The sequence below is a fragment of the Mobula birostris genome, chromosome 4 (assembly GCF_030028105.1).
Source record: "Mobula birostris isolate sMobBir1 chromosome 4, sMobBir1.hap1, whole genome shotgun sequence".
Lineage (NCBI taxonomy): Eukaryota > Metazoa > Chordata > Chondrichthyes > Myliobatiformes > Myliobatidae > Mobula > Mobula birostris.
The window spans coordinates 204,706,477-204,732,150 of NC_092373.1; the positions used below are offsets into that span (position 1 = coordinate 204,706,477).

A 25,674-nucleotide genomic window follows, 5' to 3' on the forward strand; every position below is an offset into this window, starting at 1 on the left:
ATTAGTTAACTCATTAGCCCATTCACGGCAGCATTTCCAGGCTCTACAGCTCGGCCGATTGAAGCCAGTGACGTTCTTCATGCCTCCCTCCCTTGTACTACTCTGCCCAAGATCGTACACCAGCAGCAAACACGCCATCTCAAAATAAACCAGCACCAAAACAATCTATGCAATACACCAAATCAGAACTAATAATGATGACAACACCTAAACAATGCAGGTGGATGCGGGACTTATCGGTCGCTTTGCCCTGCCGCGCTGAGCCTTGTGTCACGTGGCTGCGCGCTGATTGGCCGCGACGGGCAGGGGTCAGGGGTCGGAGTGGAGAGGAGAGGAAGATGGCGGCTCCCATGAGCGAGGTGTTCTCGTTCTGCACCGATCCCAAAGCGGCGGAGTCCCGGCTGGAGGTTCGGGAGGTGGGCGCAAAGGTGAGGAGTTGGGGGAGGGAGGGAGGAAGGGAAGGTAGGTGAGGGGTCAGGGAGACGGTGAGGAGTCGGGGGCTGGGTAAATTTGTTGGGGTGAAGGAGGCGAGGTAAAGTGATTGGGAGGAGGGGTCTAGGGAGATGGGGAAGAGTGGGAGAATTTTAGTGGGGAAGCGGAGAGGGGAGAAAAATGTTATGGTCGAGGTCAGTGGGTGGGCGGAGACAGGAAAAAGTGAGGTGGGATTGGGGGAGAGGGAAGGGTCAGGTGACGGGTTGGTTAAGTGGGGATGAAGGTGAATATAGAGACGGAGGAGAGAGTAGGGGGTCCTGGGGAGACTGGGCGTTTGTGGAACCAGGAGGGAAGTTGTGGTTTTAAGGAAGAGGTGGAGGAGTGGGGAAAGGGGTTGAGAGAGGAAGAGGAATGCAGGGGAAGTCAGTGGTTTCTAGGGAAGAGGGATAGGGAGGTCATAAAGACAAGTGTTGATTCAAGGAGAAGAGCAGGCATTCAGGGATAGTAGAGAGTGAAAGGGTGAGTGGAGTCAAAGGGAGAGAGAGAGGTGTGGAAGGACTGGTTAAAGGTGGACAGAGGTAAGGAAGAAAGATGGGAGAGGGAAGGGGTAGAAGGTGAAAGGAGTCAGGAGGAGGGAGACAGGGTCAGGGGTGAGTGTTAGCATGTGTTTGGTTGGTCAAAGGTGAGAAAAGACAGTCGGTGGTTACAGATAAAGTGAGGGAAACATGGGAATATAGGGAATGTACATGGAGAATAAAAACTGAGGAGAGTATGTGGCTGGGAATGTGACCGGAGAAAGGTGTGAATGGGGGAGGGAACATCCCTGACAAATTACCCAAAGAAAAAATACGCTGAATTTAATTGAGATGTGTGATGTAAAGCATCCTAGTAGAATTTATTGTGTTACTGACCGTGTTCGGTTCCACACATTTAACCTGCAATTTTGTGCTAGTCATCAAGGGTCTACTCGGCATGTTGATCAGGCTTTTACAGGTGCTCAGTTTATGTTTATGATAAGACTGATCCATTTTTGCACTCTGTTGTGTCTAAGGGAAAGGGACTCTTTGCCACTAAGGTTATAAGGAAAGGGGAGACAATCTTTGTGGAGCGGCCCTTGGTTTCTGCCCAGTTTCTCTGGAATGCCTTGTACAAATACAAAGGTAAGGAAACAAACCTGGACTGGCTGATATCTTGGTTGTCTCTTGAGCTGACAATCTTGGGCGTCACAGTCGCGTAGAAATGATGAGGGTTCAATTCCCGCCACTGTCAGTAAGGACTTTTCCCCATAAACATGAATTTCCTCCCAGATTCCAAAGGCGTACAGTTAGAGTTAGTAAATTTTGCTCATGCAATGTTGGTACCAAAAGCATGGCGACAACTTATAGGCTGCCTGAGTATAATCCTTGAAATGTGGATGTGTGATGGTGTGAACGGAGCTTCACTCTGTGTCTGACCCTGGGAGTGTGTGATGGGACAGTATGGAGGAAGCTTCACTCTGTGTCTGACCCTGGGAGTGTGTGATAGGATAGTGTAGAGGGAGCTTCACTCTGTGTCTGACCCTGGGAGTGTGTGATGGGACAGTGTAGAGGGACCTTCACTCTGTGTCTGACCCCAGGAGTGTGTGATGGGACAGTGTGGAGGGAGCTTCACTCTGTGTCTGACCCTGGGAGTGTGTGATGGGATAGTGTAGAGGGAGCTTCACTCTGTGTCCGACCCCAGGAGTGTGTGATGGGACAGTGTAGAGGGACCTTCACTCTGTGTCTGACCCCAGGAGTGTGTGATGGGACAGTGTGGAGGGAGTGTCACTCTGTGTCTGACCCTTTTTTTTTTTTACAAAATAACTTTATTACAAATTCATTGCTACGATATGTATAAACCAGTGACTGGCACGATTACTACACTACAAATAGACAATACACATTAAACTAAAATGTTTCCATCTCTGTCAATGATGGCACTAACCCCCCGAGGAGCCCAATGGTCCTGGAACGCCTCTATGGTCACCTTGGACAGCACATGCTCCTTCTCAATATTTACCCGGGCATGAACAAACCCCTTAAACATTGCCAGGCAGTCTGCCTGGGCAGATCCCTCCACCACCCATTTCCATGACCTGCGAATGGCTGTTTTCGCCAGCCCTGGGAGCAAGTTGACAAGGACATCTTCATCCCTCCGTGCCCTCCTCCTTACTGGATGACCGTTTATAAATAGGGTGGGACTGAAATGTAACCAGAAGGCGAGAAGCAGCCCACCTAGATGCGCAGAAAAGGGCTGCAGCCTCACGCACTCCACGTACGTGTGGTACACCGTGTCCTCCAGCCTGCAGAAATGACATGAGGCTGGGAGATCCATGTACAAACTAAAGAACTTATTGCAGGGCACCGCTCTATGCAATGGCCTACACCCCAGATCCCCAAGGTGCATGGGAAGAACTCCCTCATAAAGGGACTTCCATTGGGGAACCCCCTCACCTCCAGGTGGAAAGACAGCCTGCCATGGCGTGTCGGGACGGTGGACAAGGGCTAGGAAGTGGAGGGTGTGGAGCAGCAGCTCATACAGGTACCTCCTACTTGTATCCCTGAATGGGTTTGTAGGTGTCGATGAGAGATGGCTCAAGTTGTGTGGGCTCGGCTCTCAGTTAAGATTGCTGGGCCTGGGCCTGATAAGCAGCTGCGGCGGTGCAGAGGTGAGCCCAGCCGGAATGGTTCCACGCACCTGAGCCGCACCAACATCCATTGAGATAGGGCAGGGGTTGACCCTCTGCCAGAGGAGGGGACTTCCAGCCTGAAGCAACCATGTTCCACACTCTCAGTAGGTCCTGATAGAAGCCGAGCAGACTCTGCAAAGCAGCATGGCTGACGCTTACTGGTGGTAGCCGCATCTCTTCGTGAAGACCGCAGCCCCTCCGGAGGAAGAAAGTCGCCAACACATGCCACCTGGGAGGGTGCTCGGCGTACAGGAACCTCCGCAGGTTCGTGAGGCAGAGAGCCGCCAGTCGCTTACGGACACACACAGGCAACTGTCAGCCCTCTCCCTCTGCGAGACTCAAGACCGCTGCAGAGACCCAGTGTTTCCTGTTACCCCAGAAGAAGTTCACTGACTTCCTCTGCATTCTCACGACAAAGGAGGCAGGTGGGGCCAAGGTGACCATCCGGTACCACAACATGGAGGCCACTGGCTGGTTTATGACCACCACCCTGCTTCGATACGAAAGCACCCGGAGAAGGCTTGACCAGCACCCCAGCCAGGCCATGACTTCCGTCTCCAGGTCCTGACAGTTCGCCAGCCAGGTCTCCCCAGAAGGACTCAGGTAGACCCCCAGATAGAGGAGATGTCTGGTGCTCCACTCAGAAGCTCTCATCTTCTCTGGCAGAGAGTCCACCTGCCACTGACCCACTAAGAGTCCAGAACATTTTGCCCAGTTGATCCTAGCGGAGGACACTGCTGAAAAGCTTCTTGGCACTCGCGCATCCTCCGCGGGTCACTGGGATCTGTCATCATGAATGAGGAGTACATCATCGACGTAGGCCGGGAGGATGACCTCCATGTCCGATTCATGCAGAACCAGACCCGTCAGCCTTCGCCGAAGAAGGCTCAGGAATGGCTCAACACAGATCGCATACAGTTGACTGGACATGGGGCACCCTGACGTACTCCTCTTCTGAAGGGAATGGGTGCTGTCAGTGAGCCACTGATCTTAACAAGGCACTCTGCGGCACCAGGAAACTGGTCTACCCGGTCAAACACCTTCTCCTGGTCAAGAGAGAGAAGTGCTGCCGGGGACCCAGTCTCATGGAGCAGGTGGATCAGATCCTGTAGATGGACATTGTCCTGAATGCACTGGCCCGGGACTGTGTAAGATTGGTCAGGATGGATCACCTGTCTCAGTACTGAGCCAAGATGGTTAGCCATTGCCCAGGCGAAGATCTTGTAGTCCGCACACAAGAGGGAGACCGGGTGCCAGTTGTTTAGCAGGCGGAAGTCTCCCTTCTTGGGCAGTAGGCCCACGACAGCGCTCCACCATGAGAGGGGCATTTCCCCTGTGTCTAGGTTCTCCCCTAGGACAAGGCTGTAGTCATCCCCCAGGACATCCCAGAAAGCCTGTGATAAAACTCTACACTCAGACCATCTAAGCCAGGGGACTTACCCGTCCAGAGTTGCTGAAGGGCAGCAGACAGCTCCTCCTGAGTCAGGGGAGCGTCCAGCCGCACTACGTCCTCAGGGCTGACCTTAGGCAAATCTTTCCAGACCTCATTGCACATCTCTGCATTTGACTAGGCTGATGAGAATAAGGACCGATAGAATGAGCGGACCTCTTTATTGATTTCATCAAGGTCCATGATGGAGGAGCCATCAGCAGCCAGTAACTCCACTAACTGCTTTTGGACTCCCCGCCACTTCTCTAACGAGTAGAAGGGTGAGCCACGGTGCAAATCCTACAGCGTTTGGATCAGTGACCTCACGTACGCACCGGAACTGCTGGAGCTGCAGATTCCCTCGCAAGTCCTCCTTCTCCTGGTATTCCTGCCATAGCTGTAGGTCCCCAGCAGTCGGATCAAGATGGGACTCTAGGTCAAGCTGCTCAATCTCAGAGCAGCGCCTCTTTGTCGACCCCCTAGTGTACTCCCGACATAAAAACCAGATGTGGGCTTTGCCCACATCCCAGTATAGCCGGATGGAGCAGAAATCTCCTCGTCTCTTTCTCTCCAAGTGACCCAGAACGCTTGGAACGAATCCCGGAATCAGCTGACCTCCAGCAGCCGGTTGTTAAAATGGCAGTACCTGGATCCCACCCGAGCGTGCAGAGGAATAAATTCCATCCACACAAGGTGGTGGTCCAAGCACAACACCGTCCACATGGAGAGGTATACAGGCAGTCTATCCGGGAACCTCCCTCTTTAGACCTCGAGAAGGCGCTCAAGTTGGGGTGAAGATTCCGCTTGGAGTCCACCAACTTAAAGGACCCGCCGAGCTCCTTCAACTTCTTTGCCGATGCTGGGTGGCGCTGGAGACCAGAGCGGCCCTCCACCTGGAGGGTACAGTTGAAGTCTCCCCAGAGGATGACGCTGTGCTGAGCTCAGCAGAGTGGACAGCTGACAGAAGAGGTGCGTCTGCATCACCCTGTGCGTACACATTGATAAAATGCACGGGTACACCATCCAGGCACACGGCCAGGTGGAGCAGACAGCCGGGCATGACATCTTGGACTCTTACAATTTCCAGCTGGAACGTCGGGGCCAACAGGATCATCATCCCATTAGAGTTCGAGCTGAGGTGGCTCATGTAGACCCCGCCCTGCCACTCCAGGAGTGAAGTGATCTCGTCCCCAGGGATGGTATGGGTTTCCTGCAGGAAACTCACCGCATATCTGCCATGCCTGAGGACTGAGAGATTGTTAAATCTGCGGAGGGAATCCCTGCTACCAATTACATTTAGACTAGCTACGGTGAGCTTCATGTCGGGAGTACACTAGGCCTCAGCACTGGTACCCTTCCCAGTGAGAGCGGAGGCGCCCTCAACCACACTTTCCCGAGAAAGCAAGAATGTTCTTTGCTTTCCGGGCCGAAGTGGTGCCAACGCCACCCTGTAACCCACCGTCTCCCGAAGGAGTGGGGCTGCTTCCCACTCCAATGTCCCTCACTAGGTCATCCAGGAAGGATTTCAGCTGTTCCCCGTTGTTCCCAGACACAGCTTTCCTCTTCCCCTTCCCCTTCCATCTGAGGATGACACGCAATGACTTAACCAGCCTTGGCATGCTAGACGAGCGAAGCGAGGCTAGTTTCGGCCGATGCTTTGCACCCTCAGAGGTGAGAATGAACTCTCTGAGCTCCTCCACAGGTATCAATGGGGATTTCTCAGGAGGAGTGAGAATGTCCATTGTCTCTCTATCAACAGAGTCTCCCTCCACTACGAATAGATCCCCCATCTTCCTCCCTGTGTGTTCTAATAGAATGCTGTACTTGTAACCCACACTGCACAGCGGGTACCTCACTCATACCTGCCTGCTCCACTGTTGTATCAACCTTATCCACAGTTACGACAATGGAGGGATAATCTCCAGGAGCTCCCTGCGAGCCATGAGTTGATGGGGTCAGCAAGCAGAGTACATCACCCTCCCCAGGAGACAGGTACGAGGGGACCCCAGCAACTCTGGTCCTAGGGATCCATTGGCAGCCTGATGCTGCGAGTGAGAGAGGCTAGTCTCCGCTCTGCTTACATTATTTGATACACTTGCCTCCATGGAGGCACTAACTACTCAGTCCTGGGTGTAGGGCTCCAGAGCTGTCTCAGTTGCACAAGCAGGGCTAGTACCACCTTTCTGCACAAACACTCCACCTGCCACAGGACAGGAGGCCACATCTGGGGATTCAGGTTTAGAACCGAGCTGCAACCGGATTCCCACCCCTTCCAGGGACTCCCCCGCATCTACATTCCCTGCCCTCTTGGGGGAAGATCCCCTTTTCCTCTTCAAGCCGGAGGAGCACACAGGAGCAGGATTCACCGATGCAGCGGCACTCTCTGCTTCCATCGCCCCGTCCACCTGCGCGCTTCCCCGAGCCTCCTGCTGCACTTCGGGGCAAGTGAGCGAGAGCTCTGTGTTCTCGGGGGCCAACATCTTAGGGTGTTTGGATTTCTTCTTCACTTTCTTGCCCCACGCAGGCTCCACCCATCCCCTGCCGGAACCTTCCTGCACGTAGCCTCAAGATCTCCCACCCGACCACGGGCAGGAGCAGGGCCTGAAACATACGTAGGATAAGGGACAGGAGTAAGGGTAGTGGCAGCCGCAGGAATAGGAACAGGGGCAGAGGCAGCTGGGGCACTGGTGCCAGAAGTGAACTCCCTACGGTTTCGGGTGTTGGGACAGTCCCTCCGAAAGTGCCCCACCTCCCTGTACGCATGGCACCATGGGCGCTCAGAGCTCCAATACACCTGATATTCTACCCCCTCGTGCCGGACAGTAAACCGGCCCTCAACATCGTCCTCCCATGCCAGCTGCATGAACACCTGGCGCCAGAAAGAGATTACGTTGTGGACGGTGCATCTCTCAAATTTGTGCCATATGGCAGTTATCCCTGACCTTACTTGTCCCAAGCGGGTTAGATGGGGAAGCAGGATCTCGTTGGGGATGAAAGGCTTGACATGACCGAGGACAGTTCGTTGCGTGGGAGCTGTCACCAGCTCCATCTGTAAAAAGATGTCTTCCACTGTGATCCCCCTCCTGAGAGCCCGGTGCACTAACTCATCATTCCCCAGATAAAACACTTCCTTCCAGAACTCTTTCTCAGAGGCCAAAATACTGCCTTCCCCAGCCAAGTCCTCCATGGCCTCCGCACATTGTTCCAGAGTTATTCCAGGATGCAAAATACATTGCACCCGCGCTCATCTTCCACCGACTGAAACAGGGCATTGTCCAAGGCTGGAGAGGCAGCTGCCTTTGCATAGCTCCCCGGAGGCCTGCGGCTCCCTGGAGACCAGTCCCGCATGCTGGCACTATGTCCAAATCAAGAAATACACGGCGGTACCTGTTATGGAGTCCTGAAACGAGTAGAGTAACTGGACGGAAAAGTTTATACTCTGTAATACCTTGCTGGCTCGGCGCCAGAAATTCCAATGCCAGGAATGGCTCTGTCAGCCCTGAAGAACTCCCAGGCCGTGAGAGGTTCAGACGTCTCAAAAAATGCTCCCGCTCCTACACCGAACGAGAATCACGACAACAAAGGAGGAGGGGTGCTGTCCCGATCTTAGTGGGGGAACAATGGCGTTTGTCTCCTTGTTTTCGGAGCAAAATGGCTTCCTGGCAAATTGCCAATGGCTGCAGCTGGGAGCTACGTAATAGCAGCCACCAACAAACCCAGTCCAAACTGGCAGAAAAACTCTGAAGTCTCCACACTAAAACAGCCAGTCACTAAAATTTTCAAGAAACCCTTCGAATCCCCTCCAAAGTGTCTCACGAACTTTATGCAACAGTTTTTCCTCGATTTCTCCCATTTCATTCAGAATAGCTTCGCTCTGTGTCTGACCCTGGGACTGTGTGATGAGACAATGTAGAGGGAGTTTCACTCTGTGCCTGACCCCAGGAGTGTGTGATGGGACAGTGTGGAGGGAGCTTCACTCTGTGTCTGATCCTGGGAGTGTGTAATGGGACAGTGTAGAGGGAGCTTCACTCTGTGCCTGAGCCCGGGAATATGTGATGGGACAGTGCAGAGGGAGCTTCACTCTGTGTCTGACCCCGGGAGTGTGTGATGGGACAGTGGAGAGGGAGCTTCACTCTGTGTCTGACCCCAGGAGTGTGTGATGGGACAATGTAGAGGGAGCTTCGCTCTGTGTCTGACCCTGGGAGTGTGTGATGGGACAGTGGAGAGGGAGCTTCACTCTGTGTCTGACCCCAGGAGTGTGTGATGGGACAGTGGAGAGGGAGCTTCACTCTATGTCTGATCCCGGGAGTGTGTGATGGGACAGTGGAGAGGGAGCTTCACTCTGTGTCTGACCCTGGGAGTGTGTGATGGGATAGTGTAGAGGGAGCTTCACTCTGTGTCTGACGCCAGGAGTGTGTGATGGGACAGTGTAGAGGGAGCTTCACTCTGTGTCTGACCCCGGGAGTGTGTGATGGGGCAGTGTAGCGGGGGCTTCACTCTGTGTCCGATCCTGGGAGTGTGTGATGGGACAGTGGAGAGGGAGCTTCACTCTGTGTCCGATCCTGGGAGTATGTGATGGGACAATGTGGAGGGTGTTTCACTCTGTGTCTGACCCCGGAAGTGTGTGATGGGACGGTGTAGGGGGAGCTTCACTCTGTGTCTGACCCCGGGAGTGTGTGATGGAGAGAGCTTCGCTGCATCTTCATCTGTTTGAATTTCTCTGCAGCCTGTGATCACTGTATGAGGTCTCTGGAGACAGCCGAGGAGAACAGTCAAAGATTGTCAGGAAATCCCAGCCTGATCCTTCCCCACCCGGAGCAGTGCACGGTCCAGAAGGAGCTCTTTGACACTTGTCCCATGTGCCTGGTAAGGCTCAGAATCAGAATAATAAGACCGTAAGATACAGGAGCAGAAGTAGGCCATTCGGCGCATCGAGTCTGCTCCGCCATTCAGTCATGGGCTGATCCAATTCTTCCAGTCATCCCCACTCCCCTGCTTTCACCCCATACCCTTTGATGCCCTGACTAATCAAGAACCTATCTATCTCTGCCCTAAACGCACCCAATGACTTGGCCTCCACAGCCACTTGTGACAACAAATTCCAGATTTATCACCCTCTGACTAAAGTAATTTCTCCACATCTCTGTTCTAAAAGGACGTCCTCCGATCCTGAAGTCGTGCCGTCTTGTCCGAGAATCCCCTACCGTGGGAAGTAACTTTGCCGTATCTAATCTGTTCAGGCCTTTTAGTATTCAGAATGGCAGACTTGATGAGCCGAGTAGCTTGATTCTGTTCCCTTACCTTATGGTCTTGTAGAATGTGTTGAGGTTTGGAAGATGTCAGTGCATCTGCTGTCTCTGTAGTCACCTCCTTTAGAATGGCTTAGTGTAAATGCTGGAAATTCAGAGCAACACACACAAAATTCTGGAGGAACTCAGCAGGTCAGGCAGCATCTGTGGAGAGGAATAAACAGTTGACATTTTGGACTGAGACTTTGCATCAGAACACTGATCATGATGAAGGGTCTCAGCCGGAAAAGTCGACTGTTTACTCCCCTCCAAAGGTGTTGCCTGACCTGCTGAGTTCCCCCAGCATTTGGGTGTGTTGCCCTGGATGTCCAGCGTCTGCAGAATCTCTTGTGTTTATGATTTTCTATTAAATCTTTCTCTCTCACTTGAAACCTTATGCTCTCTGATTCTTCATTCCCGAGTTCTAGGTAAAGACTGAGTGGATATCTCCCCCACCCCCGGCTCTGCTCCTTGTGATTGTATCCTTCAATAAGATCATCCCTCGGTCTGCTACACTCTAAGAAACAGAATCCTAGTCTGTCAAATCACAAATACCAGAGATTCTGCAGCAACCACACAAAATGCTGGAGGAACCCAGCCGCTCAGGCAGTATCTCTGACCACTACCTCCCCCGAGCATTTTGTGTGAGTGTGTGTATGTGTGGGTGTTGCTCTCTCGGTGGGGTGCTGTCTGGAGGGATGCGGGCCGCCTCACTGAGTGGGATGTCCTGTTTCGTTGCTGACTGGCTGTTGATCTTGCTCCCCAGGTACTTTACTGCAGTGCCGAGTGTAAGCAGTCTGCACTGCGGCAGTATCATCAGCCTCTGTGCCTTGGTCCCTCGAAGGATGACCCCCAGCACCCTCTGAACAAGCTTGAGGAAGGGTGGAGGTTAGTAACAGTGTTACTTCCTTGTTCACAAGCTAAATCTAATGTATGTCTGATCCTGATTCAATTTGCCAGCTTGTACTCCTCCTCTCCTTCCTCCACCCCCCACCCACCACCTAATTCTGGCTTCTTCCCCCTTCCTTTCCAATCCTGATGAAGGGTCTCAGCCCAAAACCTCGACTGTTTGTTTCCACCAATAGATGCTGCCTGACCTGCTGAATTCCTCCAGCATTTTGTGTGTGTGTTGCTCTGGATTTCCAGCATCTGCAGAAACTCTTGTGTTAATGATTTTATTTATTTATTTTACTTAACGATACACCATGGAGAAGGCCCTTCCAACCCTTCGAGCTGCGCGTGTATACATTTGTGAAGTTTAAAGCTAAGCTTAGGAATGATTGCGACGCTGCTGAAAAACGCCAGACCTCCTTCAGTCTGCATATTCTGACTGGCTAAATTTCCATCTGCTATGGAGGTTCCAATGCACAGGGTTGGAAAAAGCTGCAGAGGGTTGTAAACTCAGCTAGCTCTATCAGTCATTGAAGACTTCAAAACACCATGACTCAGAAAGGTGGCATCCATTATAAAGGACACTCACCACTCTGGAAATGACCTCTTCTCAATACTGTACTATCTTCAGGGCGGATGTAGAGGAGTCTGAAGAAGCAGACTCAAAATTTTAGGAACAGCTTTTTCCCCTCAGCCATCAGATTTCTGAATGGTCCATGAACAATATCTCAGTATTTTTGCTCTTTTTTTTTTGCACTATGTATTTATTTTTGAAAATATACTCTTACTGTAATTTATATATTACACAAAACAACAAATTTCACAACATATGTCAGTGAGAATAATCCTGATTCTAATTCACTTTACTGTTATCCTGAAAACACAAAGCAAGTTGTTTTAGGCTATTTGCCCCCTCGAGTCTACTCCATCACTTCATCAAGGAAGGGAAGTAGCAGTTCCGGAAGCTGGTGGTGTAGAACTTCAGGTTTCTGTAGCTCTTAGGTAATGCTAGCTAGAAGATGGCGTGGCCCGGATAGTGGGGGTCTCTGATGGATGTTGTCTTTTTGAGGCAGCCTCTCCTGTAGATGCTACCCGATGGTGGGGAGGGATGTGACCGTGATGGATGCACTACTCTCTGAAACTTCTTGCATTCCTGTTTATTCAGACTGCCGGTCCAGAACATGATACAATCAGTCAGGATATCACCATAAGACAAGGGAGCTGAATTAGGCCATTTAACCCATCAAGTCTGTGCTGCCATTTGATCATGACTGATTTATTCTCCCTTTCAATCCCATTCTCCTCCCTTCTCCCCGTAACCTTTGACAGCCTTACTTATTACAAACCTATCAACCTCCGCTTTAGACATGGCCCAATGACTTGGCCGCTACAGCGATCTGTGGCAATGAATTCCACATATTCACTACCTTCTGGCTGAAGAAATTCCTCCTCATCTCTGTTCTAGATGGACATCCATGTATTATGAGGCCACGCCTTGTGGTCCTAAACTCACCCGCTATAGAAAACATCACCTCCACGTCCACTCTTTCTAGGCCTTTCAATTTTCGATAGGCTTCCATGAGATCTACCCCCCGCCATTCTTCTAAACTCCAGCAAGTACAGTCACAGAGCCATCAAACGCTTCTCATATGTTAACCCTTTCATTCCCAGGATTATTCTCATGAACAACCTCCGGACCATCTCCAATGTCAGCACATCTTTTCTTAGATAAGGGACCCAAAACTGCTCACAATGTTCCAACTGCAGTCTGACCAATGCTTTATAAAGCCTCAGCATTACACCCTTCGTTTTAGCAGTACATCTGTAGAAGTTCGTTAGAGTCATCAGTGGCAAGACAAACCTCCTAATGCACAGGAATTTAAAGCTGCTGGCTCATAAACAAACAGGGGATGTCCAGAAACATCTAACGACCACTCCATGGGCCCTCTGAAGCTGGAAGGTGTCATCTACAGTGCTGTCAAGTGGCACTTACCCAGTGTTCTTAGTGGGTTCCGTTGCTCTTGTTTTCTGGTTCCACTTTTCAGAAGACCGTGTGTGTGTGTGTGTGTGTGTGTGTGTGTGTGTGTGTATATATACATTCAGTGGCCACTTTATTTAGTACACCTTGTTAATGCAAATATCTAATCAGCCAATCGTGTGGCAGCAATTCAATGCACAAAAGCATAAAGACATGGTCAAGAGGTTCAGTTGTTGAGACTAAACATCAGAATGAGTACGAAATGACTTTGACCGTGGAATGATTGTTGGTGACAGATGGGGTGGTTTGAGTATCTCAGAAGCTGCTGATCTCCTGGGATTTTCAATCTCTTCAAACTCCAAGTGAAACTGTTGGTGCCAATGGGGTGGGTTGATTTTCATGCACAACAATCTCTAGAATTTACAGAAAATGGTGCAAAAAAACAAAAAAATCTAATTGGTGGCAGTGCTGTGGGTGAAAACGCCTTGTTAATGAGGGAGGTCAGAGGGGAATGGCCAGACTGTTTTGAGCCAATAGAGAGGTGACAGTAACTCAAATAACCACGTGTTACAACAGTGATATGCAGAAGAGAACCTCTGAACACACAACATTTCAAACCTTAAAGTGGACGGGCAACAGCAGCAGAAGACCACAGTGGGTTCCACTCCTGTACCTAATAAAGTGGCCACGGAGTCTATGTCTGGCTGTTAGTGAGTGAGGTTTAATGTTAATAAATATTCTCCCTCTGTTTCAGGAGCATGCATTACCCTCCAGAGACGGCTAGTATTATGCTGCTGGCCAGAATGGTGGCCATAGTAAAACAGGTGAATAAAGAGACTCCAGGACTTTGGACCAGAGACGGTGATTAGGGCACAGGTTGTGTTTGGTGGGTTCCAGTCAGATGCAATATGCACTGTGAATTATTTCCACCAAAGTTATTCAAACATGGTGAAAATCACCAAGTGTCAGGTGACTGGTAGCTGACCTGACTTTTCTCATTTACATTATTTTTTATGTATAGATGCAACACTAAAGTAACCTAATTAAATTTACCAATTAAACCGTTTTAATTAGGGTGACAGTGTGGGGATATATCGCTAACAAAGGAGATGTAAGGCGCTCCTTCCCTCCGCTGGCTTGCATTTCACCCTTGGGCAAGGTGTAGCACCTGTTTAGCACACCCCCACTTCTCTTCCACCTCCCCCCCCCCCCCGAATCAGGGACATGTGAAGCCATGGGAGCAGGTGGTGGAGGGTCGCATGAACAGTTGGCACATATCACAAGTCCTGGTTATGCGACCACTGACTCCAGGCAGACAGTCTCTGAAGAGTATTGATAATGATTCGGGTCACCCGTCATGTAAAGACACTAGCCAGAAGGCAGCAATGGCAAATCACTTCTGTAGAAAAATTTGCCAAGAACGATCATGGTCATGGTAAGACCACAATCATCTACGTCATACGACATGGCACATAACGGACGTACAAATCAGCCTTCTAACGTGTATGCCTCTGTGATGTGGGAGGAAACCGGAGCACCCAGAGGAAACCCAAGTGGTCACGGGGAGAACGTACAAACTCCTTACAGACAGCGGCGGGAATTGAACTCCAATCTTAGAGCTGGCACCGTACAGCGTTATGCTAACTACTGCGCTGCCGTGAAGAAAACAGAATTCAAAATGTAGTGTTGCAAGTAGATTTTAGAGAACTTTCTGACCACTCTGGAATGAAGATTTAAAAAGAGAAGAATGATTGTAAGGAGCAACACACAGAAACTACTGGAGCAGCTCAGCAGGTCAGGCAGCATCTGTGGAGAGGAATAAACAGTCAACATTGCGGGTTGAGACCCTTTAACAGGACTCGAGCCTGTAATGATTGACTGTTTATTCCTCTCCGTAGACGCTGCCTGGCCTGCTGAGCTCCTCCAGCATTTTGTGTGTGTTGCTCTGGATTTCCAGCGTCTGCAGAATCTCTTGTTTTTATGATGTAAAAGATTAAAGATTAGCTTTATTAGTCACTAAAGCTAATCCTACCTTATCACGCCATTGTTGAAGCTTATCCCAGTGACCAAAGGCGCATTTCCTGCTCCTGTTCTATGACTCTGACTATGGATGGGGACATGGGGGGAGGTGTGGTTGAGCGATATCAGAGCCAGTGTAACTCAACATCTACCTGTGTCACTTTCTCCCTAAAGGCAAAAGACAAAAGTCGCTGGATAAGGCTCTTCTCTCAGTTCTGCAGTCGAACAGCCAATGAGGAGGAGGAGATAGTTCATAAACTGATAGGAGATAAGTTCAAGGTGTGTGCTTCGCCAACGTTGCCACATTCACTACATTAACACCACTCTTTGTATTTACTGTGGAGATGGACATGGAAGCCAGTGAATTCAGGGGAGGGATCACTGATATCCTGGGCCGTATCGATTGTTTCTTAAATGTCCTTGATGTATCTGTCTCTACCACCACCCCTGGCAGTGTGTTCCACACACCCACCAGTCTCTGTGATTTTTTTTTAAAAAATGCCTGCCTCTGACACTCCCCCCAAATGCTTTTCCCCAATCACCTTAAAATTTTGCACCCTCATATTAGCCATTTCCACCCTGGGGAAAAAAGTCTCTGGGTATCCATTCGATCTATACCTCTTATCATCTTGTACATCTCTATCAAGACACCTGTCATCCTCCCAAGATTGAAGCCCTAGCTCAGTCATCCTGTCCTCATAAGACATGCCCTCTGATCCAGGCAACATCCTGGTGAATCTCCTCTGCACCCTCTCTAAAGCTTCTACTTCCTTCCTATAATGAGGCGACCAGAAATGAACACAATATTCCAAGAGTGGTCTAACCAAGGTTTTAAAGAGTTACAACATTACCTCTTGAACTCAATCCCAACCCGCCCCCCAACTAATGAAGGCCAACACACCAATATGCCTTCTTAACCACCCTCTCAACTTGTGCGGCAACTTTGAGGGATCTGTGGATGAAGAGGTTTAAATATTTGAAGGTGTGAGCCTGACTAGACATGTCCTAGGATCGCGGAAGAGAGACAGGAGGTTGTCGGAGTTGTGGCAGAGTCTTGTACCTTTGTTATTCACAGGTGAGTTATTGGAAGACTGGAGGATGGCTGCTGTTGTGCCTTTATTTAAGATGGGCTGCATGAACAAGCCAGGAAGCTACAGTGGTGGGATAGTTACTGGAAATGATTTAGAGTCATACAGCACAGATACAGGCCCCTTAGCCAAGCTGGTCCATGCTGACCAGAGTTTGCATCTAAGACAGTCCTATTTGCCCTTGTTTGGCCCATATCCCTCTGATCCTTTCCTGTCCAGTTACCTGCCCACCTGTCTTGTAAATGTTGTTAATGTTCCTGCCTCAACCAATTCCCCAGGCATATATCACTTCCTTCCATATAGCAACCATCCTCTGGATGAAGAAGTTGCCCCTCAGGTTCCTAATAAATCTCTCCCCTCTCACCATAATCCTAGTTCTTAATTCCTTAGCCCTGGGGAAAAAGACTGTAAGACCATAAGACAAAGGAGCAGAAGTCGGCCATTTGACCCATCAAGTCTGCTCTGCCATTTTATCATGAGCTGATCCATTCTCCCATTTAGTCCCACTCCCCCGCCTTCTCACCATAACCTTTGATGCCCTGGCTACTCAGATACCTATCAATCTCTGCCTTAAATACACCCAATGACTTGGCCTCCACTGCCGCCCATGGCAACAAATTCCATAGATTCACCACCCTCTGGCTGAAAAAACTTCTTCACATCTCTGTTCTGAATGGGTGTCCTTCAATCCTTAAGTCATGCCCTCTCGTACTAGACCCCCCCACCATAGGAAACAACTTTGCCACATCCACTCTGTCCATGCCTTGCAACATTCGAAATGTTTCTATGAGGTGCCCCCCTCAATTCTTGTAAACTCCAAGGAGTACAGTCCAAGAGCGGTCAAATGTTCCTCATATGTTAACCCTCTCATTCCTGGAACCATTCTAGTGAATCTTCTCTGAACCCTCTCCAACGTCAGTACATCCTTTCTTAAATAAGGAGAACAAAACTGCCCACAGTACTCCAAGTGAGGTCTCACCAGCACCTTATAGAGCCTCAACATCACATCCCTGCTCCTATACTCTATTCCTCTAGAAATGAATGCCAACATTGCATTCACCTTCTTCACCACCGACACACATTCACCGTATCAGTGCCTCCCTCATGACCTTATACACCTCTATAAGGTCCCACCCCAACCTGCTCTGCTAAACTATAGCTCAGACTCTCTCCATAACTCAGCCCTTCAACTCCTCTGGCAACAATCTCATAAACAACCTCTGCGCTCTTTCCAACTGAATGCCAGCTTTCCTGTAACAGGACAACTTTAGTGGAGAGTTGTTTTTCAGATCGGAGTCCTGTGACCAGAGGTGGGCCCTAGGGGTCAATTCTGGGTCCACTGTTTCTCATTTATTTTAATGCTTTGCACAAGGTGTAGTGAATCTGTAAAGGACAAGGTTACACACAAAATTCTGGAGGAACCCGGCAGATCCGGCAGAGTCCATGGAAATGAACAGACAGTCAATATTTCAGGCTAAGATCCTCCTTCAGGACTAGAAAGGAGGGGGGAAGACACCAGAATAAAAAACGTTGGGGGGGATGGGGGAGAAAGGAAGATTTGCTGGAAGGTGATAGGTGAAACCAGGTGGGTGGGAAAGGTAAAGGACTGGTGATGACAACAGGGTTCTTGTGAGGTGGGTGGTGAAGAGTTTTGTCTAGGATCTAGATGAACTAGGAAAGTGAGCATAAAGGTGACAGATGAAATTTAACTCAGTCAAGTCTAAATGAGTGGTGGCACGGTAACGTAGCGGTTAGAGCAACACTTCACAGAAATCAGTGATCAGGGCTCACTTCCCACCACCGTCTGTAAGGAGTTTGTGTGTTTTCCCCATTTCCTCTGGATGCTCCAGTTTCCTCCCACATTCCAAAAACGTACGGGTTAATTGGTCACGTGGGTGTCATTGGCGTGGGCTTGTTGGGCTGGGAGGGCCTGATACCGTGCTGTATCTGATGAAAATAAGTTCTCCCTCATATCTTGTTTGTGGTCTCATATCTTGCTGCTTTCAACCAGGGTCAGCTGGAAATGCTACGGCAGCTCTTCACCGACGCACTATACGAGGACAGTCTCAGCCAGGTAAACTCCCTGACCGAGGGCTAAGCTAAAGACTGAACTGGGTTAGTGAAGATCCGGATAGAAACGACACCCTCTGGCTAAGTTCTTGATCGTGATTTCATGCTTTAACCACCCCACCCCTTCTCCTGTCCTCCCCTCACCTCGTTCAAACCCTCCCTGGTGCCCGTTCCCCCTCCCACTTCCCGCTTTTCTTCCCATTCTTCCTCATCCCTTACCTCCCCCTCTTGTGAAGCCTCCTCTATCCATACCCCTCCTCCTTCCCATCCCCTCCAAAAACAAACCCAAAACACTTCCAACCCCACACATTTCAAATATGAGTACTCAACCTATAAATGGTAACATATATGCACTTCGATAATAATGTTGAAATTTTGTATGTCTCTCTCTCCCTCCTTCCGTGAGCCTCACTCTCACAAGCTCTCTCTCTCTCTCTCTCTCTTTTTTCTCTCTCTCTCTCTCTCTCTCTCCCCTGCAGTGGTTTTCCCCGGATGGTTTCCGCTCACTGTTTGCTTTGGTTGGAACTAATGGACAAGGGATTGGCACCAGGTGAGCTGTGACCCAGTAACCACTGGTGTTGGGGACGGGGGTTGGAGGGAGCCCAGAAACTCCTCACCCTTCCTCTTGTATCCTCTCATCCTCTTGTTGGGGAATAGGAACTAAGGATCATTGTTAACACAGACCATAGACCAGGATAGTACATCCGGTTTGATTCCAACATCTTAGAGAAATTTGGATAGGTCCATGGATGGGAGGGATATGAAGGGCAATGGTGTAGGCAGATGGGACTAGACAGAATAATAGTTCAGCATGGACTAGATGGGCCAAAGGGCCTGTTTCTGTGCCGTGGTGTTTTAAGACTACATGTGACAACAATAAATCAACCGATCAATCCAGGCAGCATCCTGGTAAAGCTCTTCTGCACTCTGTCCACGTGCTTCCCTCTTCCAGAGATACTCCTGTCCATCCTCCAGTACTTAAAGCTTCATTGGAATGGTGGTCTTGGCCCAAAACATCAGCTGTTTATTTAATTCCATTGATGCTGCTTGACCTGCTGAGTTTCTCCAGCATTTTGTGTGTGTGTTCTATTTCAAGCTACTGGCTTCTCTCCGAGACAAGGTGGTGTCTCTGATTCAGTAACTCTGACCTCATACCTATTTCCCTGGCCTTCCCTTTCTCCTATGGTCCACTCACCTCTCCTATCAGATTCCTTCTTCTCCAGCCCTTGACCTTTCCCACTCACCTGCCTTCACCCATCACCTTCCAGTTATCCTCACCCCCCCCCCACCACGTTTTTATTCTGGCATCTTCCCCCTTCCTTTCTAGCCCTGAAGAAGGGTCTAGGCCCAAAATGTTGACTCTTTATTCATTTCCATAAATACTGTCTGACATAGACTCATAGAAAAATACAGCACAGAAAAAGGTCCTTCAGCCCATCTACTCTGTGGCGAACCATTTAAACTGCCTACTCCCATCGACCCGCACCGAATCCATAGCCCTACGAACCCCTAACGCCCATGTACCTATGCCAACTTCTCTTAAACATTGAAATCGAGCTCGCGTGCACCACTTGTTTTGACAGCTAATTCCACACCCTCGTGACTCCCTGAGTGAAGAAGTTTCCCCTCATGTTACCCTTAAACTTACCACCTTTCACCTTTAACCCATGACCTCAAGTTCTAGACTCAGCCAACCCCAGTGGAAAAAGCCTGCTTGCATTTACCCTGTCTACAACCCTCATAAATTTGTATACCTCTATTAAATCTCCCTTCAAAGCTTTCACATTCCAAAGAATGAAGTCCTGACCTATTCAATCTTTCCCTATAACTCAGGTCCTCCAGTCCTGGCAACATCCTTGTAAATTTTCACTGTAACCTTGTTGACATCTTTCCTGTAGGTAGGTGACCAAAACTGCACACAATACTCCAAATGAGGACTCACCAATGTCTTGTACAACTTAACCATAACATCGCATCTCCTGTACTCAATAATTTGAATCCTGAGGGCCAAGGTGCCAGAAAGCTTTATGACCCTATCTGCCTGTGGTGCCACATTTAATGAATTATGGACCTAACAAATGGTTTATTTCACTCTGTCACAAATATCAAATTTAATGATTAAAATCCTAGAAAAGAGAGATTTCTGGAATTTAGATACTAGCGGGCTTTCCCAGAAATGAATGTTTCTCCGTTGTATGAACAATGAGTATTGCAAGTTGAAAAGTTGTTTCTTTTTAGTTGTGTTCTTGGTGCTGCTCCAGGCCAGGCTGACTGACTCCTGCCAATATCAACAATTTCTCTACCCTCCACCCTTGCAGATCCTTTTAGCTTCTTGTTCCCTGTAAAGAACACACCCTCTGAACATATGATGTCAGGCACCAAGATGAACTAAGCCATCGGTCATCAATGTGAATTCCAGCCAGACAACAGAGATAGCCATCTCTCAAATTCACCAAAACCATAGTCCATAAGATATAGGAGCAGAATTAGGACATTGTCCCATCAAGTCTATTCCACCATTTTAAATTGACTGATTTATTTTTTTGTCTCAATCGCATTCTCCCCGTATTCATTTCCATAAGTGCCACCTAACCTGCTGAGTTCCTCCAGCATTTTGTGTGTGTTGCTCTGGATTTCCAGCATCTGCAGAATCTCTAAGGTTTAATTTTCCATACATTGATTGGGACTCCCATACTGTTAGGGGTCTAGATGGCTTAGAGTTTGTAAAATGTGTTCAGGAAAGTTTTCTAAATCAATATATAGAGGGACCAACTAGAGGGGATGCAATATTGGATCTCCTGTTAGGAAATGAGTTAGGACAAGTGACAGAAGTCTGTGTAGGGGAGCACTTTGGTTCCAGTGATCATAACACCATTAGTTTCAACTTGATCATGGACAAGGATAGATCTGGTCCTAGGGTTGAGGTTCTTAACTGGAAGAAGGCCAAATTTGAAGAAATGAGAAAGGATCTAAAAAGCGTGGATTGGGACAGGTTGTTCTTTGGCATGGATATGATCGGTAGGTGGGAAGCCTTCAAAGCAGAAATTTTGAGAGTGCAGAATTTGTATGTTCCTGTCAGGATTAAAGGCAAGGTGAATAGGAATAAGGAACCTTGGTTCTCAAGGGATATTGCAATTCTGATAAAGAAGAAGAGGGAGTTGTATGACGTGTATAGGAAGCAGGGAGTAAATAAGGTGCTTGAGAAGTATAAGAAGTGCAAGAAAATACTTAAGAAAGAAATCAGGAGGGCTAAAAGAAGACATGAGGTTGCCTTGGCAGTCAAAGTGGAGGATAATCCAAAGAGCTTTTACAGGTATATTAAGAGCAAAAGGATTGTAAGGGATAAAATTGGTCCTCTTGAAGATCAGAGTGGTCGGCTATGTGTGGAACCAAAGGAAATGGGGGAGATCTTAAATAGGTTATTTGCATCTCTATTTACTAAGGAAACTGGCATGAAGTCTATGGAATTAAGGGAAACAAGTAGTGAGATCATGGAAACTGTACAGATTGAAAAGGAGGAGGTGCTGGCTGTCTTGAGGAAAATTAAAGTGGATAAATCCCCGGGACCTGACAGGGCGTTCCCTCGGACCTTGAAGGAGACTAGTGTTGAAATTGCAGGGGCCCTGGCTGAAATATTTAAAATGTCGCTGTCTACAGGTGAGGTGCCGGAGGATTGGAGAGTGACTCATGTTGTTCCGTTGTTTAAAAAAGGATCGAAGAGTAATCCAGGAAATTATAGGCCAGTAAGTTTAACGTCGGTAGTAGGTAAGTTATTGGAGGGAGTACTAAGAGACACAACCTATAAGCATTTGGATAGACAGGGACTTATTAGGGAGAGTCAACATGGCTTTGTGCGTGGTAGGTCATGTTTGACCAATCTATTGGAGTTTTTCGAGGAGGTTACCAGGAAAGTGGATGAAGGGAAGGCAGTGGATATTGTCTACGTGGACTTCAGTAAGGCCTTTGACAAGGTCCCGCATGGGAGGTTAGTTAGGAAAATTCAGTCGCTAGGTATACATGGAGAGGTGGTAAATTGGATTAGACATTGGCTCGATGGAAGAAGCCAGAGAGTGGTGGTAGAGAATTGCTTCTCTGAGTGGAAGCCTGTGACTAGTGGTGTGCCACAGGGATCAGTGCTGGGTCCATTGTTATTTGTCATCTATATCAATGATCTGGATGATAATGTGGTAAATTGGATCAGCAAGTTTGCTGATGATACAAAGATTGGAGGTGTAGTAGACAGTGAGGAAGATTTTCAGAGCCTGCAGAGGGACCAGCTGGAAAAATGGGCTGAAAAATGGTAGATGGAGTTTAATACTGACAAGTGTGAGATATTGCACGTTGGAAGGACAAACCAACGTAGAACATACAGGGTTAATGGTAAGGCACTGAGGAGTGCAGTGGAACAGAGGGATCTGGGAATACAGATACAAAATTCCCTAAAAGTGGCGTCACAGGTCTATAGGGTCGTAAAGAGAGCCTTTGGTACATTGGCCTTTATTAATCAAAGTATTGAGTATAAGAGCTGGAATGTTATGATGAAGTTGTATGAGGCATTGGTGAGGCCGAATCTGGAGTATTGTGTTCAGTTTTGGTCACCAAATTACAGGAAGGATATAAATAAGGTTGAAAGAGTGCAGAGAAGGTTTACAAGGATGTTGCCGGGACTTGAGAAACTCAGTTACAGAGAAAGGTTGAATAGGTTGGGACTTTATTCCCTGGAGCGTAGACGAATGAGGGGAGATTTGATAGAGGTATATAAAATTATGATGGGTATAGATAGAGTGAATGCAAGCAGGCTTTTTCCACTGAGGCAAGGGGAGAAAAAAAACAGAGGACATGGGTTTAGGGTGAAGGGGGAGAAGTTTAAAGGGAACATTAGGGGGGGCTTCTTCACACAGAGAGTGGTGGGAGTATGGAATGAGCTGCCAGACAAGGTGGTAAATGTGGGTTCTTTTTTAACATTTAAGAATAAATTGGACAGATACATGGATGGGAGGTGTATGGAAGGATATGGTCCGTGTGCAGGTCAGTGGGACTAGGCAGAAAATGGTTCGGCACAGCCAAGAAGGGCCAAAAGGCCTGTTTCTGTGCTGTAGTTTCTATGGTAACTCTTATTACCTCTGGTGCTGTGGTTTCCCCCCAAAGATGTACTGGTTGGTAGGTTAATTGGTTATTGTAAATTGTCCTGTGACAAGGGTAAGGTTAAATTCAGTGTTGCTGGCAGCATAGCTCAAAGGGCCTATTCTGCACAATATCTCTAAGTAAAATAGATAAACAAAACTGCTTGTGTGTAACAAGTGACAGGTCTGGACAGCCTTTTGTTGCTGCCTCACAGGTATGAGATGCAACAAGTTCCTGGTACTGTGTTACTGTCTCAAAGGGCTGAATGGTGAACTTTCTCGCTGAGTGGGTTGTTCCTCCTCTTGTTCCGACAGTTCACTGAGTCAGTGGGTCCATGGTTGTGACGCCCTCGAGCTTCCTGCACTGCTGCGAGAGGAGCTGGATGGCTTTATTGACCAGCTGTACAAAGACATTGAGACAGGTAGGAGCCTGCTTCTGTATAACCTGCAGCTTTGTTAAGCCATAAGACATAGGACCAGAATTAGGCCATTCAGCCCATTTGAGTCTTGTCTGCCATTCCATCATATCTGATTTATTTTCTCTCGCAGCTGCATTCTCCCACCTTCTCCATATGACCTTTGATGCCCTGACTAATAAAGAACCTATCAACCTCTGCTTTAAACATACCCAATGACTTGGGCTCCACAGCTGTCTGTGGCAATGAATTCCACAGATTCACCACCCTCTGGCTAAAGAAATTCCTCCTCATCTGTTGTCTGAAGGGATGTTCTTCTATTCCAGGGGCTCCCAACTTGAGGTCTATGGATCACTCGGTTAATGGTAGGGGTCCATGGCATTACAAAGGTTGGGAACCCTGTTATACTTTGAGGCTGTGGAATCTAGTCTCTAGTCTTAGACTCCCCCGATATTGGAAACATCCACTGCACGTCTATCTAGGTCTTTCAATGTTTGATAGATTTCAATAAGATCCCCCCTGCCATTCTTCTAAACTTCAGCGAGTACAGGCCCAGAGCCATCGAACACTCCTTGTGTTAACCCTGTCGTTACCAGGATCATTCTTGTGAACTTCCACTGGACCCTCTCCAATACCAGCACATCCTTTCTTAGAGATGGCAACCAGTTCTGTGTTGATAATGTGTGTAGGAGACTTGGTTAGGACCTAAGGATGCTGGAAGAACTCAGCCGGTCATTGACTCTGTGCTGGTGTGATGGAAGGATGAGCCCCGTTCCTGTTCTTTCTCTGTGTCTGTCCTGTGAGTCAACCCAGCATAGGATTTGTACTATGAATAGTAGGGCACGATGGGGTTATGGGGGAGGGGGACCTAAACCTTGCCATGGATGGCTACCACCCCATCCCATAAACGAAAGGAAATTATAGGCCAGTTAGCCTAACCTCAGTGGTTGAGAAAGTGTTGGAGTCTTATTAAGGATGAGATTTCAAGGTTCTTGGAAACTAATGATAAAATAAGTCAAAATCAGCATGGTTTCTGTGAAGGGAAATCTTGCCTGACAAATCTGTTAGAGTTCTTTGAGGAAGTAACAAGCAGGATGGACAAGGGAGAAGCGGTGGATGTCATTGACTTGGATTTTCAGAAGGTGTTTGGTGAGGTGCCACACGAGGCTGCCTAACAAAATAAAATCCCTTGGCGTTAAAGGAAAGATACTGGCATGGATAGGCAGGAGGCAGCAAGTATTATCTAAATGGGGAGAAGGCACACTACTAGTGTCTTCCACAGTGAAGACAGATGCAAAGTACCCATCAAGTTCATCTGCCATTTCTTTATCTCCCATTACTTCCTCACCAGCATCATTTTCCAGTGGTCCAATATCAGCTCTCACCTCCCTTTTGCTCTTTATATAACTGAAAGTACTTTTGGTATCGTGCTTTATATTATTGGCCAGTCTGCCCCATATTTCATCTTTTCCCTTATAGCTTTTTTAGTTGCCTTTTGTTGGATTTTAAAAGCTTCCCAATCATCCAACTTCCCACTCACTTTTGCTACCTTATATGTCCTTTCCTTGGCTTTTATGCAGTCTTTAACTTCCTTTGTCAGCCATGGTTGCCTAACCCTGCCATTTGACAACTTCTTCCTCTATGGGACATATCTATCCTGCAACTTGTGAACTATTCCCAGAAACTTCAGCCATCTCTGCTCTGCTGTCATCCCCTCATCCAATCCATCTAGGCAAGCTCCTCTCTCATGCCTCTGTAATTCCCTTTTTTCCATTGCGATACTGATACATGTGAGCTATGCTTCTCCCTCTCAAATTGCAATATGAATACAATAAACTGCCTAATAAGATGTGGGTTATTACAGAACAGCCAATCTAAGATGGCCTTTCCCCAGGCAGGCTCAAGCACAAGCTGCTCTAAAAAGCCATCTTGTAAGTATTCAACAAATTCCCCCTCTTGCGATCCAACACCAACCTGACTTTCCCAATCCCCTTGCATATTGAAGTCCCCCATTACAATTGTGCCATTAACCTTATTTCATGTCTTTTCCAGCTCTGTTTGCAATTTCAACCCCACATCTTGGCTACTATTTGGAGGCCTATATATGATTCCCATAATGGATTTTTTACCCTTGCAATTTCTTAACTCCACCCACAAAGATTCAACATTCTCTGACCCTATGTCACCTCTTTCTAAAGATGTAATTCCATCTCTTACCAACAATGCCACACCA

At 48.2% G+C, this 25,674-nt stretch overlaps 1 protein-coding gene across 1 annotated transcript in view; it reads left to right on the forward strand.

Moving 5' to 3' along the window:
* The first annotated feature begins 320 nt into the window (after window positions 1–320).
* Window positions 321–25,674, forward strand: part of smyd5 (SMYD family member 5) — a 33,784-nt gene continuing 8,430 nt past the window's right edge. Inside the window, exons 1-9 of the mRNA XM_072254824.1 lie at window positions 321–428; window positions 1,484–1,592; window positions 9,295–9,434; window positions 10,623–10,744; window positions 13,480–13,549; window positions 14,919–15,023; window positions 17,844–17,906; window positions 18,382–18,452; window positions 23,341–23,447. Of these exons, the coding sequence (XP_072110925.1) occupies window positions 339–428; window positions 1,484–1,592; window positions 9,295–9,434; window positions 10,623–10,744; window positions 13,480–13,549; window positions 14,919–15,023; window positions 17,844–17,906; window positions 18,382–18,452; window positions 23,341–23,447 (877 nt within the window). The 5' untranslated portion in view covers window positions 321–338. The remainder of the gene's footprint in view (window positions 429–1,483; window positions 1,593–9,294; window positions 9,435–10,622; window positions 10,745–13,479; window positions 13,550–14,918; window positions 15,024–17,843; window positions 17,907–18,381; window positions 18,453–23,340; window positions 23,448–25,674) is intronic.